Source organism: Pseudophryne corroboree, chromosome 4 (genome assembly GCF_028390025.1).
Source record: "Pseudophryne corroboree isolate aPseCor3 chromosome 4, aPseCor3.hap2, whole genome shotgun sequence".
Classification (NCBI taxonomy): Eukaryota; Metazoa; Chordata; class Amphibia; order Anura; family Myobatrachidae; genus Pseudophryne; species Pseudophryne corroboree.
Genome location: NC_086447.1, coordinates 3,472,082 through 3,487,688, shown reverse-complemented (window position 1 = coordinate 3,487,688; position 15,607 = coordinate 3,472,082). Strand labels below are relative to the sequence as shown.

The 15,607-nt window shown below is 54.5% G+C and overlaps 1 protein-coding gene across 1 annotated transcript in view; it reads right to left on the bottom strand.

The window, feature by feature from the left end:
* Positions 1 to 15,607, bottom strand: part of EIF2B4 (eukaryotic translation initiation factor 2B subunit delta) — a 141,624-nt gene that overhangs the window by 57,756 nt on the left and 68,261 nt on the right. Inside the window, exons 6-7 of the mRNA XM_063914920.1 lie at positions 14,385 to 14,476; positions 11,023 to 11,137 (exon numbers count right to left, since the gene is read on the bottom strand). Coding sequence (XP_063770990.1) covers positions 11,023 to 11,137; positions 14,385 to 14,476 — 207 coding nt within the window. The remainder of the gene's footprint in view (positions 1 to 11,022; positions 11,138 to 14,384; positions 14,477 to 15,607) is intronic.

Here is a 15,607-nt window from a genome sequence, read left to right as displayed (position 1 = left end):
AGGATGAGGAGGGAATGATGGCGGGGGCTGTGCTGAGTTTAAGAGGATGAGGAGGGAATGATGGCGGGGACTGTGCTGGGTGTAAGAGGTTGAGGAGGGAATGATGGCGGGGTCTGTGCTGCGTGTAAGAGGATGAGGAGGGAATGATGGCGGGGACTGTGCTGGGTGTAAGAGGATGAGGAGGGAATGATGGCGGGGGCTGTGCTGGGTGTAAGAGGATGAGGAGGGAATCATGGCGGGGGCTATGCTGGGTGTAAGAGGAGGAGGAGGGAATGATGGCGGGGGCTGTGCTGGGTGTAAGAGGATGAGGAGGGAATGATGGCGGGGGCTGTGCTGGGTGTAAGAGGATGAGGAGGGAATGATGGCGGGGGCTGTGCTGGGTGTAAGGATGAGGAGGGAATGATGGCGGGGGCTGTGCTGGGTGTAAGAGGATGAGGAGGGAATGATGGCGGGGACTGTGCTGGGTGTAAGAGGATGAGGAGGGAATGATGGCGGGGGCTGTGCTGCGTGTAAGAGGATGAGGAGAGAATGATGGCGGGGGCTGTGCTGGGTGTAAGAGGATGAGGAGGGAATGATGGCGGGGGCTATGCTGGGTGTAAGAGGATGAGGAGGGAATGATGGCGGGGGCTGTGCTGGGTGTAAGAGGATGAGGAGGGAATGATGGCGGGGGCTGTGCTGGGTGTAAGGATGAGGAGGGAATGATGGCGGGGGCTGTGCTGGGTGTAAGAGGATGAGGAGGGAATGATGGCGGGGGCTATGCTGGGTGTAAGAGGAGGAGGAGGGAATGATGGCGGGGGCTATGCTGGGTGTAAGAGGAGGAGGAGGGAATGATGGCGGGGGCTGTGCTGGGTGTAAGAGGAGGAGGAGGGAATGATGGCGTGTGGGCTGTGTGTAAGAGGATGAGGAGGGAATGATGGCGGGGGCTGTGCTGGGTGTAAGAGGATGAGGAGGGAATGATGGCGGGGGCTGTGCTGCGTGTAAGAGGATGAGGAGGGAATGATGGCGGGGGCTGTGCTGGGTGTAAGAGGATGAGGAGGGAATGATGGCGGGGGCTATGCTGGGTGTAAGAGGAGGAGGAGGGAATGATGGCGGGGGCTGTGCTGGGTGTAAGAGGATGAGGAGGGAATGATGGCGGGGGCTGTGCTGCGTGTAAGAGGATGAGGAGGGAATGATGGCGGGGGCTGTGCTGCGTGTAAGAGGATGAGGAGGGAATGATGGCGGGGGCTGGGTGTAAGAGGATGAGGAGGGAATGATGGCGGGGGCTGTGCTGAGTTTAAGAGGATGAGGAGGGAATGATGGCGGGGACTGTGCTGGGTGTAAGAGGTTGAGGAGGGAATGATGGCGGGGTCTGTGCTGCGTGTAAGAGGATGAGGAGGGAATGATGGCGGGGACTGTGCTGGGTGTAAGAGGATGAGGAGGGAATGATGGCGGGGGCTGTGCTGGGTGTAAGAGGATGAGGAGGGAATCATGGCGGGGGCTATGCTGGGTGTAAGAGGAGGAGGAGGGAATGATGGCGGGGGCTGTGCTGGGTGTAAGAGGATGAGGAGGGAATGATGGCGGGGGCTGTGCTGGGTGTAAGAGGATGAGGAGGGAATGATGGCGGGGGCTGTGCTGGGTGTAAGGATGAGGAGGGAATGATGGCGGGGCTGTGCTGGGTGTAAGAGGATGAGGAGGGAATGATGGCGGGGGCTGGGTGTAAGAGGATGAGGAAGGAATGAAGGCGGGGGCTGTGCTGTGTTTAAGAGGATGAGGAGGGAATGATGGCGGGGGCTGTGCTGGGTGTAAGAGGATGAGGAGGGAATGATGGCGGGGGCTGGGTGTAAGAGGATGAGGAAGGAATGAAGGCGGGGGCTGTGCTGTGTTTAAGAGGATGAGGAGGGAATGATGGCGGGGGCTGTGCTGGGTGTAAGAGGATGAGGAGGGAATGATGGCGGGGGTTGTGCTGGGTGTAAGGATGAGGAGGGAATGATGGCGGGGCTGTGCTGGGTGTAAGAGGATGAGGAGGGAATGATGGCGGGGGCTGGGTGTAAGAGGATGAGGAAGGAATGAAGGCGGGGGCTGTGCTGTGTTTAAGAGGATGAGGAGGGAATGATGGCGGGGGCTGTGCTGGGTGTAAGAGGATGAGGAGGGAATGATGGCGGGGGCTGGGTGTAAGAGGATGAGGAAGGAATGAAGGCGGGGGCTGTGCTGTGTTTAGGAGGATGAGGAGGGAATGATGGCGGGGGCTGTGCTGGGTGTAAGAGGAGGAGGAGGGAATGATGGCGTGTGGGCTGTGTGTAAGAGGATGAGGAGGGAATGATGGCGGGGCTGTGCTGGGTGTAAGAGGATGAGGAGGGAATGATGGCGGGGGCTGGGTGTAAGAGGATGAGGAAGGAATGAAGGCGGGGGCTGTGCTGTGTTTAAGAGGATGAGGAGGGAATGATGGCGGGGCTGTGCTGGGTGTAAGAGGATGAGGAGGGAATGATGGCGGGGGCTGGGTGTAAGAGGATGAGGAAGGAATGAAGGCGGGGGCTGTGCTGTGTGTAAGAGGATGAGGAGGGAATGATGGCGGGGGCTGTGCTGGGTGTAAGAGGATGAGGAGGGAATGATGGTGGGGGTTGTGCTGGGTGTAAGGATGAGGAGGGAATGATGGCGGGGCTGTGCTGGGTGTAAGAGGATGAGGAGGGAATGATGGCGGGGGCTGTGCTGAGTGTAAGAGGATGAAAAGGGAATGATGGCGGGGACTGTGCTGGGTGTAAGAGGATGAGGAGGGAATGATGGCGGGGTCTGTGCTGCGTGTAAGAGGATGAGGAGGGAATGATGGCGGGGGCTGTGCTGGGTGTAAGAGGATGAGGAGGGAATGATGGCGGGGGCTGTGCTGGGTGTAAGAGGATGAGGAGGGAATGATGGCGGGGGCTGTGCTGGGTGTAAGGATGAGGAGGGAATGATGGCGGGGCTGTGCTGGGTGTAAGAGGATGAGGAGGGAATGATGGCGGGGGCTGGGTGTAAGAGGATGAGGAAGGAATGAAGGCGGGGGCTGGATGTAAGAGGATGAGGAGGGAATGATGGCGGGGGCTGTGCTGGGTGTAAGAGGATGAGGAGGGAATGATGGCGGGGGCTGTGCTGCGTGTAAGAGGAGGAGGAGGTAATGATGGCGGGTGCTGTGCTGGGTGTAAGAGGATGAGGAGGGAATGATGGCGGGGGCTGTGCTGCGTGTAAGAGGATGAGGAGGGAATGATGGCGGGGGCTGTGCTGCGTGTAAGAGGATGAGGAGGGAATGATGGCGGGGGCTGTGCTGGGTGTAAGAGGATGAGGAGGGAATGATGGCGGGGACTGTGCTGCGTGTAAGAGGATGAGGAGGGAATGATGGCGGGGGCTGTGCTGCGTTTAAGAGGATGAGGAGGGAATGATGGCGGGGGCTGTGCTGGGTGTAAGAGGATGAGGAGGGAATGATGGCGGGGGCTGTGCTGGGTGTAAGAGGAGGAGGAGGGAATGATGGCGGGGGCTGTGCTGGGTGTAAGAGGAGGAGGAGGGAATGATGGCGGGGGCTGTGTGTAAGAGGATGAGGAGGGAATGATGGCGGGGGCTGTGCTGGGTGTAAGAGGATGAGGAGGGAATGATGGCGGGGGCTGTGCTGCGTGTAAGAGGAGGAGGAGGGAATGATGGCGGGGGCTGTGCTGGGTGTAAGAGGATGAGGAGGGAATGATGGCGGGGGCTGTGCTGTGTGTAAGAGGAGGAGGAGGGAATGATGGCGGGGACTGTGCTGTGTGTAAGAGGATGAGAAGGGAATGATGGCGGGGGCTGGGTGTAAGAGGATGAGGAAGGAATGATGGCGGGGGCTGTGCTGCGTATAAGAGGAGGAGGAGGAGGGAATGATGGCGGGGGCTGTGCTGCGTGTAAGAGGAGGAGGAGGGAATGATGGCGGGGACTGTGCTGTGTGTAAGAGGATGAGGAGGGAATGATGGCGGGGGCTGCGCTGGGTGTAAGAGGATGAGGAGGGAATGATGGCGGGGGCTGTGCTGCGTGTAAGAGGAGGAGGAGGGAATGATGGCGGGGGCTGTGCTGGGTGTAAGAGGATGAGGAGGGAATGATGGCGGGGGCTGTGCTGGGTGTAAAAGGATGAGGAGGGAATGATGGCGGGGGCTGTGCTGGGTGTAAAAGGATGAGGAGGGAATGATGGCGGGGACTGTGCTGTGTTTAAGAGGATGAGGAGGGAATGATGGCGGGGACTGTGCTGTGTGTAAGAGGAGGAGGAGGGAATGATGGCGGGGACTGTGCTGGGTGTAAGAGGATGAGGAGGGAATGATGGCGGGGGCTGTGCTGTGTTTAAGAGGATGAGGAGGGAATGATGGCGGGGACTGTGCTGTGTGTAAGAGGAGGAGGAGGGAATGATGGCGGGGACTGTGCTGGGTGTAAGAGGATGAGGAGGGAATGATGGCGGGGGCTGTGCTGTGTTTAAGAGGATGAGGAGGGAATGATGGCGGGGACTGTGCTGTGTGTAAGAGGAGGAGGAGGGAATGATGGCGGCGGCTGTGCTGGGTGTAAGAGGAGGAGGAGGGAATGATGGCGGGGGTTGTGCTGGGGGTAAGAGGATGAGGAGGGAATGATGGCGGGGGCTGTGCTGGGTGTAAAAGGATGAGGAGGGAATGATGGCGGGGACTGTGCTGTGTTTAAGAGGATGAGGAGGGAATGATGGCGGGGGCTGTGCTGTGTTTAAGAGGAGCAGGAGGGAATGATGGCGGGGACTGTGCTGGGTGTAAGAGGATGAGGAGGGAATGATGGCGGGGGCTGGGTGTAAGAGGATGAGGAAGGAATGAAGGCGGGGGCTGTGCTGTGTTTAAGAGGATGAGGAGGGAATGATGGCGGGGACTGTGCTGGGTGTAAGAGGATGAGGAGGGAATGATGGCGGGGGCTGTGCTGTGTTTAAGAGGAGGAGGAGGGAATGATGGCGGGGACTGTGCTGGGTGTAAGAGGATGAGGAGGGAATGATGGCGGGGACTGTGCTGTGTGTAAGAGGAGGAGGAGGGAATGATGGCGGCGGCTGTGCTGGGTGTAAGAGGAGGAGGAGGGAATGATGGCGGGGGCTGTGCTGCGTGTAAGAGGAGGAGGAGGGAATGATGGCGGGGGTTGTGCTGGGTGTAAGAGGATGAGGAGGGAATGATGGCGGGGACTGTGCTGGGTGTAAGAGGAGGAGGAGGAGGGAATGATGGCGGGGACTGTGCTGGGTGTAAGAGGATGAGGAGGGAATGATGGCGGGGGCTGTGCTGGGTGTAAGAGGATGAGGAGGGAATGATGGCGGGGGCTGTGCTGCGTATAAGAGGAGGAGGAGGAGGTAATGATGGCGGGGGCTGTGCTGCGTGTAAGAGGAGGAGGAGGAGGAGGGAATGATGGCGGGGACTGTGCTGTAAGAGGATGAGGAGGGAATGATGGCGGGGGCTGCGCTGGGTGTAAGAGGATGAGGAGGGAATGATGGCGGGGGCTGTGCTGCGTGTAAGAGGAGGAGGAGGGAATGATGGCGGGGGTTGTGCTGGGTGTAAGAGGATGAGGAGGGAATGATGGCGGGGGCTGTGCTGCGTGTAAGAGGAGGAGGAGGGAATGATGGCGGGGACTGTGCTGCGTGTAAGAGGAGGAGAAGGGAATGATGGCGGGGACTGTGCTGCGTGTAAGAGGATGAGGAGGGAATGATGGCGGGGGCTGTGCTGGGTGTAAGAGGATGAGAAGGGAATGATGGCGGGGGCTGTGCTGGGTGTAAGAGGATGAGGAGGGAATGATGACAGGGGCTGTGCTGCGTATAAGAGGAGGAGGAGGAGGAGGGAATGATGGCGGGGGCTGTGCTGCGTGTAAGAGGAGGAGGAGGGAATGATGGCGGGGACTGTGCTGTGTGTAAGAGGATGAGGAGGGAATGATGGCGGGGGCTGCGCTGGGTGTAAGAGGATGAGGAGGGAATGATGGCGGGGGCTGTGCTGCGTGTAAGAGGAGGAGGAGGAGGGAATGATGGCGGGGGTTGTGCTGGGTGTAAGAGGATGAGGAGGGAATGATGGCGGGGGCTGTGCTGGGTGTAAAAGGATGAGGAGGGAATGATGGCGGGGACTGTGCTGGGTGTAAGAGGATGAGGAGGGAATGATGGCGGGGGCTGTGCTGTGTTTAAGAGGATGAGGAGGGAATGATGGCGGGGACTGTGCTGTGTGTAAGAGGAGGAGGGAATGATGGCGGCGGCTGTGCTGGGTGTAAGAGGAGGAGGAGGGAATGATGGCGGGGGCTGTGCTGCGTGTAAGAGGAGGAGGAGGAGGGAATGATGGCGGGGGTTGTGCTGGGTGTAAGAGGATGAGGAGGGAATGATGGCGGGGACTGTGCTGTGTGTAAGAGGAGGAGGAGGGAATGATGGCGGGGACTGTGCTGGGTGTAAGAGGAGGAGGAGGGAATGATGGCGGGGGCTGTGCTGGGTGTAAGAGGATGAGGAGGGAATGATGGCGGGGGCTGTGCTGGGTGTAAGAGGATGAGGAGGGAATGATGGCGGGGGCTGTGCTGGGTGTAAGAGGATGAGGAGGGAATGATGTCGGGGGCTGTGCTGGGTGTAAGAGGATGAGGAGGGAATGATGGCGGGGGCTGTGCTGGGTGTAAGAGGATGAGGAGGGAATGATGGCGGGGGTTGTGCTGGGTGTAAGGATGAGGAGGGAATGATGGCGGGGCTGTGCTGGGTGTAAGAGGATGAGGAGGGAATGATGGCGGGGGCTGGGTGTAAGAGGATGAGGAGGGAATGATGGCGGGGGCTGTGCTGGGTGTAAGAGGATGAGGAGGGAATGATGGCGGGGGCTGTGCTGGGTGTAAGAGGATGAGGAAGGAATGATGGCGGGGGTTGTGCTGGGTGTAAGGATGAGGAGGGAATGATGGCGGGGCTGTGCTGGGTGTAAGAGGATGAGGAGGGAATGATGGCGGGGGCTGGGTGTAAGAGGATGAGGAAGGAATGAAGGCGGGGGCTGTGCTGTGTTTAAGAGGATGAGGAGGGAATGATGGCGGGGGCTGTGCTGGGTGTAAGAGGAGGAGGAGGGAATTATGGCGTGTGGGCTGTGTGTAAGAGGATGAGGAGGGAATGATGGCGGGGGCTGTGCTGGGTGTAAGAGGATGAGGAGGGAATGATGGCGGGGGCTGTGCTGGGTGTAAGAGGATGAGGAGGGAATGATGGCGGGGGCTGTGCTGGGTGTAAGAGGATGAGGAGGGAATGATGGCGGGGGCTGTGCTGGGTGTAAGAGGAGGAGGAGGGAATGATGGCGGGGGCTGTGCTGGGTGTAAGAGGAGGAGGAGGGAATGATGGCGGGGGCTGTGTGTAAGAGGATGAGGAGGGAATGATGGCGGGGGCTGTGCTGGGTGTAAGAGGACGAGGAGGGAATGATGGCGGGGGCTGTGCTGTGTGTAAGAGGAGGAGGAGGGAATGATGGCGGGGACTGTGCTGTGTGTAAGAGGAGGAGGAGGGAATGATGGCGGCGGCTGTGCTGGGTGTAAGAGGAGGAGGAGGGAATGATGGCGGGGGCTGTGCTGCGTGTAAGAGGAGGAGGAGGGAATGATGGCGGGGGCTGTGCTGTGTTTAAGAGGATGAGGAGGGAATGATGGCGGGGGCTGTGCTGGGTGTAAGAGGATGAGGAGGGAATAATGGCGGGGGCTGTGCTGGGTGTAAGAGGAGGAGGAGGGAATGATGGCGGGGGCTGTGCTGGGTGTAAGAGGATGAGGAGGGAATGATGGCGGGGGCTGTGCTGGGTGTAAAAGGATGAGGAGGGAATGATGGCGGGGACTGTGCTGTGTTTAAGAGGATGAGGAGGGAATGATGGCGGGGACTGTGCTGTGTGTAAGAGGAGGAGGAGGGAATGATGGCGGGGACTGTGCTGGGTGTAAGAGGATGAGGAGGGAATGATGGCGGGGACTGTGCTGTGTGTAAGAGGAGGAGGAGGGAATGATGGCGGCGGCTGTGCTGGGTGTAAGAGGAGGAGGAGGGAATGATGGCGGGGGCTGTGCTGCGTGTAAGAGGAGGAGGAGGGAATGATGGCGGGGGCTGTGCTGTGTTTAAGAGGATGAGGAGGGAATGATGGCGGGGAATGTGCTGCGTGTAAGAGGAGGAGGAGGGAATGATGGCGGGGACTGTGCTGCGTGTAAGAGGAGGAGGAGGGAATGATGGCGGGGGCTGTGCTGCGTGTAAGAGGATGAGGAGGGAATGATGGCGGGGACTGGGTGTAAGAGGATGAGGAGGGAATGATGGCGGGGGCTGTGCTGGGTGTAAGAGGATGAGGAGGGAATGATGGCGGGGACTGTGCTGGGTGTAAGAGGAGGAGGAGGGAATGATGGCGGGGACTGTGCTGCGTGTAAGAGGAGGAGAAGGGAATGATGGCGGGGACTGTGCTGCGTGTAAGAGGATGAGGAGGGAATGATGGCGGGGGCTGTGCTGGGTGTAAGAGGATGAGGAGGGAATGATGGCGGGGGTTGTGCTGGGTGTAAGAGGATGAGGAGGGAATGATGGCGGGAGCTGTGCTGGGTGTAAAAGGATGAGGAGGGAATGATGGCGGGGACTGTGCTGTGTTTAAGAGGATGAGGAGGGAATGATGGCGGGGACTGTGCTGTGTGTAAGAGGAGGAGGAGGGAATGATGGCGGGGACTGTGCTGCGTGTAAGAGGATGAGGAGGGAATGATGGCGGGGACTGTGCTGGGTGTAAGAGGAGGAGGAGGGAATGATGGCGGGGGCTGTGTGTAAGAGGATGAGGAGGGAATGATGGCGGGGACTGTGCTGTGTGTAAGAGGAGGAGGAGGGAATGATGGCGGAGACTGTGCTGGGTGTAAGAGGATGAGGAGGGAATGATGGCGGGGGCTGTGCTGGGTGTAAGAGGATGAGGAGGGAATGATGGCGGGGGCTGTGCTGGGTGTAAGAGGATGAGGAGGGAATGATGGCGGGGGCTGTGCTGGGTGTAAGAGGATGAGGAGGGAATGATGGCGGGGGTTGTGCTGGGTGTAAGGATGAGGAGGGAATGATGGCGGGGCTGTGCTGGGTGTAAGAGGATGAGGAGGGAATGATGGCGGGGGCTGGGTGTAAGAGGATGAGGAAGGAATGAAGGCGGGGGCTGTGCTGCGTGTAAGAGGAGGAGGAGGTAATGATGGCGGGTGCTGTGCTGGGTGTAAGAGGATGAGGAGGGAATGATGGCGGGGGCAGTGCTGGGTGTAAGAGGATGAGGAGGGAATGATGGCGGGGGCAGTGCTGGGTGTAAGAGGATGAGGAGGGAATGATGGCGGGGGCTGTGCTGTGTGTAAGAGGATGAGGAGGGAATGATGGCGGGGGGCTGTGCTGGGTGTAAGAGGATGAGGAGGGAATGATGGCGGGGCTGTGCTGGGTGTAAGAGGATGAGGAGGGAATGATGGCGGGGGCTGTGCTGGGTGTAAGAGGATGAGGAGGGAATGATGGCGGGGGCTGTGTGTAAGAGGATGAGGAGGGAATGATGGCGGGGACTGTGCTGGGTGTAAGAGGATGAGGAGGGAATGATGGCGGGGGCTGTGCTGGGTGTAAGAGGATGAGGAGGGAATGATGGCGGGGGCTGTGCTGGGTGTAAGAGGAGGAGGAGGGAATGATGGCGGGGGCTGTGCTGGGTGTAAGAGGAGGAGGAGGGAATGATGGCGGGGGCTGTGTGTAAGAGGATGAGGAGGGAATGATGGCGGGGGCTGTGCTGGGTGTAAGAGGATGAGGAGGGAATGATGGCGGGGGCTGTGCTGTGTTTAAGAGGATGAGGAGGGAATGATGGCGGGGACTGTGCTGCGTGTAAGAGGAGGAGGAGGGAATGATGGCGGGGACTGTGCTGCGTGTAAGAGGAGGAGGAGGGAATGATGGCGGGGGCTGTGCTGCGTGTAAGAGGATGAGGAGGGAATGATGGCGGGGACTGGGTGTAAGAGGATGAGGAGGGAATGATGGCGGGGGCTGTGCTGGGTGTAAGAGGATGAGGAGGGAATGATGGCGGGGACTGTGCTGGGTGTAAGAGGAGGAGGAGGGAATGATGGCGGGGACTGTGCTGCGTGTAAGAGGAGGAGAAGGGAATGATGGCGGGGACTGTGCTGCGTGTAAGAGGATGAGGAGGGAATGATGGCGGGGGCTGTGCTGTGTTTAAGAGGATGAGGAGGGAATGATGGCGGGGACTGTGCTGCGTGTAAGAGGAGGAGGAGGGAATGATGGCGGGGACTGTGCTGCGTGTAAGAGGAGGAGGAGGGAATGATGGCGGGGGCTGTGCTGCGTGTAAGAGGATGAGGAGGGAATGATGGCGGGGACTGGGTGTAAGAGGATGAGGAGGGAATGATGGCGGGGGCTGTGCTGGGTGTAAGAGGATGAGGAGGGAATGATGGCGGGGACTGTGCTGGGTGTAAGAGGAGGAGGAGGGAATGATGGCGGGGACTGTGCTGCGTGTAAGAGGAGGAGAAGGGAATGATGGCGGGGACTGTGCTGCGTGTAAGAGGATGAGGAGGGAATGATGGCGGGGGCTGTGCTGGGTGTAAGAGGATGAGGAGGGAATGATGGCGGGGGCTGTGCTGCGTGTAAGAGGAGGAGGAGGAGGGAATGATGGCGGGGGCTGTGCTGCGTGTAAGAGGAGGAGGAGGGAATGATGGCGGCGGCTGTGCTGCGTGTAAGAGGAGGAGGAGGGAATGATGGCGGGGACTGTGCTGCGTGTAAGAGGACCCCCAATCTGTGCCATACAGTATAGACACATTTTAGTAATTTGCAGATCACTTCCAGAAAACACAGATTTGCCATAAAGGATCATTTAATTAATAGTAAGGATCTCTACAGGCAGGATTAGTTGGACGCCCTGATATACCGATATGATCACTTTTTGCTCACAATCAGCAATCCCTGTACCCCACACAGTGCAGATTATTTAGCCCAATCATCTGGGAAATGCGGCGGACCGGACGGGCAGAGGGATGGAGGAGAACGGGGCAGAGGGATGGAGGAGAACGGGGCAGAGGGATGGAGGAGAACGGGGCAGAGGGATGGAGGAGAACGGGTCAGCCGGAGGAGATTACCTGCTTGAAGCAATGTAACATCGCGATGCAGCGAGAGTTGGAGCCACTGATGATTCCCTGAGAGTACTGCAAGCCGAGTCTCACCACCGCCGGGTGTATGACAGAGGACGGGATGCTGGGGGAGAGTACAGACATAATCATATATGTATAGGTGTACAGTGTATATGTGACCATAGCGCTATACAGCGTGATGTACAGACATAATCATATATGTATAGGTGTACGGTGTGTATGTGACCATAGCGCTATGCAGCGTGATGTACAGACATAATCATATATGTATAGGTGTACGGTGTGTATGTGACCATAGCGCTATGCAGCGTGATGTACAGACAATCATATATGTATAGGTGTACGGTGTGTATGTGACCATAGCGCTATGCAGCGTGATGTACAGACATAATCATATATGTATAGGTGTACGGTGTGTATGTGACCATAGCGCTATGCAGCGTGATGTACAGACAATCATATATGTATAGGTGTACGGTGTGTATGTGACCATAGCGCTATGCAGCGTGATGTACAGACATAATCATATATGTATAGGTGTACAGTGTATATGTGACCATAGCGCTATACAGCGTGATGTGACACCGCCGTGTGTATGACAGAGGACGGGATGCTGGGGGAGAGTACAGACATAATCATATATGTATAGGTGTACGGTGTGTATGTGACCATAGCGCTATGCAGCGTGATGTACAGACATAATCATATATGTATAGGTGTACGGTGTGTATGTGACCATAGCGCTATGCAGCGTGATGTACAGACATAATCATATATGTATAGGTGTACGGTGTGTATGTGACCATAGCGCTATGCAGCGTGATGTACAGACAATCATATATGTATAGGTGTACGGTGTGTATGTGACCATAGCGCTATGCAGCGTGATGTACAGACATAATCATATATGTATAGGTGTACAGTGTATATGTGACCATAGCGCTATACAGCGTGATGTACAGACATAATCATATATGTATAGGTGTACTGTGTATATGTGACCATAGCGCTATGCAGCGTGATGTACAGATATAATCATATATGTATAGGTGCACGGTGTATATGTGACCATAGCACTATACAGCGTGATGTACAGACATAATCATATATGTATAGGTGTACGGTGTATATGTGACCATAGCACTATGCAGCGTGATGTACAGATATAATCATATATGTATAGGTGTACGGTGTATATGTGACCATAGCGCTATGCAGCGTGATGTACAGATATAATCATATATGTATAGGTGTACTGTGTATATCTGACCATAGCACTATGCAGCGTGATGTACAGATATAATCATATATGTATAGGTGTACGGTGTATATGTGACCATAGCACTATGCAGCGTGATGTACAGATATAATCATATATGTATAGGTGTACGGTGTATATGTGACCATAGCGCTATGCAGCGTGATGTACAGACATAATCATATATGTATAGGTGTACGGTGTATATGTGACCATAGCACTATGCAGCGTGATGTACAGACATAATCATATATGTATAGGTGTACGGTGTATATGTGACCATAGCACTATGCAGCGTGATGTACAGACATAATCATATATGTATAGGTGTACTGTGTATATGTGACCATAGCGCTATGCAGCGTGATGTACAGACATAATCATATATGTATAGGTGTACGGTGTATATGTGACCATAGCACTATGCAGCGTGATGTACAGATATAATCATATATGTATAGGTGTACTGTGTATATGTGACCATAGCGCTATGCAGCGTGATGTACAGACATAATCATATATGTATAGGTGTACCATGTATATGTGACCATAGCGCTATACAGCGTGATGTGACACCGCCGGGTGTATGACAGAGGACGGGATGCTGGGGGAGAGTACAGACATAATCATATATGTATAGGTGTACGGTGTATATGTGACCATAGCGCTATGCAGCGTGATGTACAGACATAATCATATACGTATATGTGTACGGTGTATATGTGACCATAGCACTATGCAGCAAGATGTACAGATATAATCATATATGTATAGGTGTACGGTGTATATGTGACCATAGCGCTATGCAGCGTGATGTACAGACATAATCATATATGTGTAGGTGTACCGTGTATATGTGACCACAGCGCTATGCAGCGTGATGTACAGACATAATAATATATGTATAGGTGTACTGTGTATATGTGACCATAGCGCTATGCAGCGTGATGTACAGACAATCATATATGTATAGGTGTACTGTGTATATGTGACCACAGCGCTATGCAGCGTGATGTACAGACATAATCATATATGTATAGGTGTACGGTGTATATGTGACCATAGCGCTATGCAGCGTGATGTACAGACATAATAATATATGTATAGGTGTACTGTGTATATGTGACCATAGCGCTATGCAGCGTGATGTACAGACAATCATATATGTATAGGTGTACTGTGTATATGTGACCACAGCGCTATGCAGCGTGATGTACAGACATAATCATATATGTATAGGTGTACGGTGTATATGTGACCATAGCGCTATGCAGCGTGATGTACAGACATAATCATATATGTATAGGTGTACAGTGTATATGTGACCATAGCGCTATGCAGCGTGATGTGACACCGCCGGGTGTATGACAGAGGACGGGATGCTGGAGGAGAGTACAGACATATGTATAGGTGTACGGTGTATATGTGACCATAGCGCTATGCAGCGTGATGTACAGATATAATCATATATGTATAGGTGTACAGTGTATATGTGACCATAGCGCTATGCAGCGTGATGTACAGACATAATCATATATGTATAGGTGTACTGTGTATATGTGACCATAGCGCTATGCAGCGTGATGTACAGACATAATCATATATGTATAGGTGTACAGTGTATATGTGACCATAGCGCTATGCAGCGTGATGTACAGACATAATCATATATGTATAGGTGTACTGTGTATATGTGACCATAGCGCTATGCAGCGTGATGTACAGATATAATCATATATGTATAGGTGTACAGTGTATATGTGACCACAGCGCTATGCAGCGTGATGTACAGACATAATCATATATGTATAGGTGTACTGTGTATATGTGACCATAGCGCTATGCAGCGTGATGTACAGATATAATCATATATGTATAGGTGTACTGTGTATATGTGACCATAGTGCTATACAGCGTGATGTACAGACATAATCATATATGTATAGGTGTACAGTGTATATGTGACCATAGCGCTATGCAGCGTGATGTGACACCGCCGGGTGTATGACAGAGGACGGGATGCTGGAGGAGAGTACAGACATATGTATAGGTGTACTGTGTATATGTGTGTCGGTCAGTGCCGGTTTCTCACCTCATCTGCTGAGTGAGGGGGATCTTGCGGCTGTACTGGTGCAGATGGGAGAAGAGACTGACTTTGGCGCCGTAATCCAGCCGGTAAGGAACCTGTAAGAGACAGTACATGGTGAGGAGAGAATCTGGATTATATAACTGTGCCGGGATCAGGAATGAGAAACATCAGTGGATAAACATTGCTGAGGGATTAAATATTACAGAAAACCGCCGAATACACGTCTCTCATTACAGGGTCGCTGTGCCGCCGTTACTATGATGCACAGTGCGTTCCGACTTTTGCTGGAATATGATGCAGTAAGTATGATTTGTGCAGCGGAACGCAGCTCAGTGCGGAACGCTGAGAGACAACTATTTCCAGGTGCTCACCTGACGGGGAATGTACAGGTAGCGCGGGCGAGCGAGCAGATAGTCACCTGGTCAGAAGAACGTAGCATGCTAGGAAATAATGTTCATATGTATACACGCCCTATCATCAGCGCCTCTCACATCTACACCCCCACATTCCCGATGTGCATCTCTAGGTCCATCCGTATCACTGGGAACTGGCTACTCAGAATAGTCCCAGGAAGGTCACGACAGAGGACAAGGCTAGCAACCAACTATTGTCAGTACGTAATCCAGCCAATATACTTCCTAGATGGTCAGCTGAAGATGTGGATGGTCCGTGCCATGGAAGAGATCTTCAGGAAGGTGTCACCCAGATAGGGACTATCCGGATACTCTGTCATAGCAGCAGCGAGGCCGGAGGGCCAGTAGTAACATGGCGAAAACACATGGACCCAAACGTCAGACCACGCGGCAACTAAAGAAAGTGGAACTGCGTCTTGTGGAAACAGAACATGAGACTGAGGTCCATTGCGGGTGTCAATGGAAGAGATGGGGGATGTATGGTCTATTCCCCAATGACCACAATCAGGCAAGGAACACGTCCCATACTCACCAGTAACATACAGAGAGAGAGAGGAGACACCATAAGCCTCACACACTTGTGACTGAGCGGTAGTGATACACCATCACACCCCATACTCACCAGTAACATACAGAGAGAGAGGAGACACCATAATCCTCACACACTAGTGACTGAGCGGCAGTGATACACCATCACACCTCATACTCACCAGTAACATACAGAGAGAGGGGACACCATAATCCTCACACACTAGTGACTGAGCGGCAGTGATACACCATCACACCCCATACTCACCAGTAACATACAGAGAG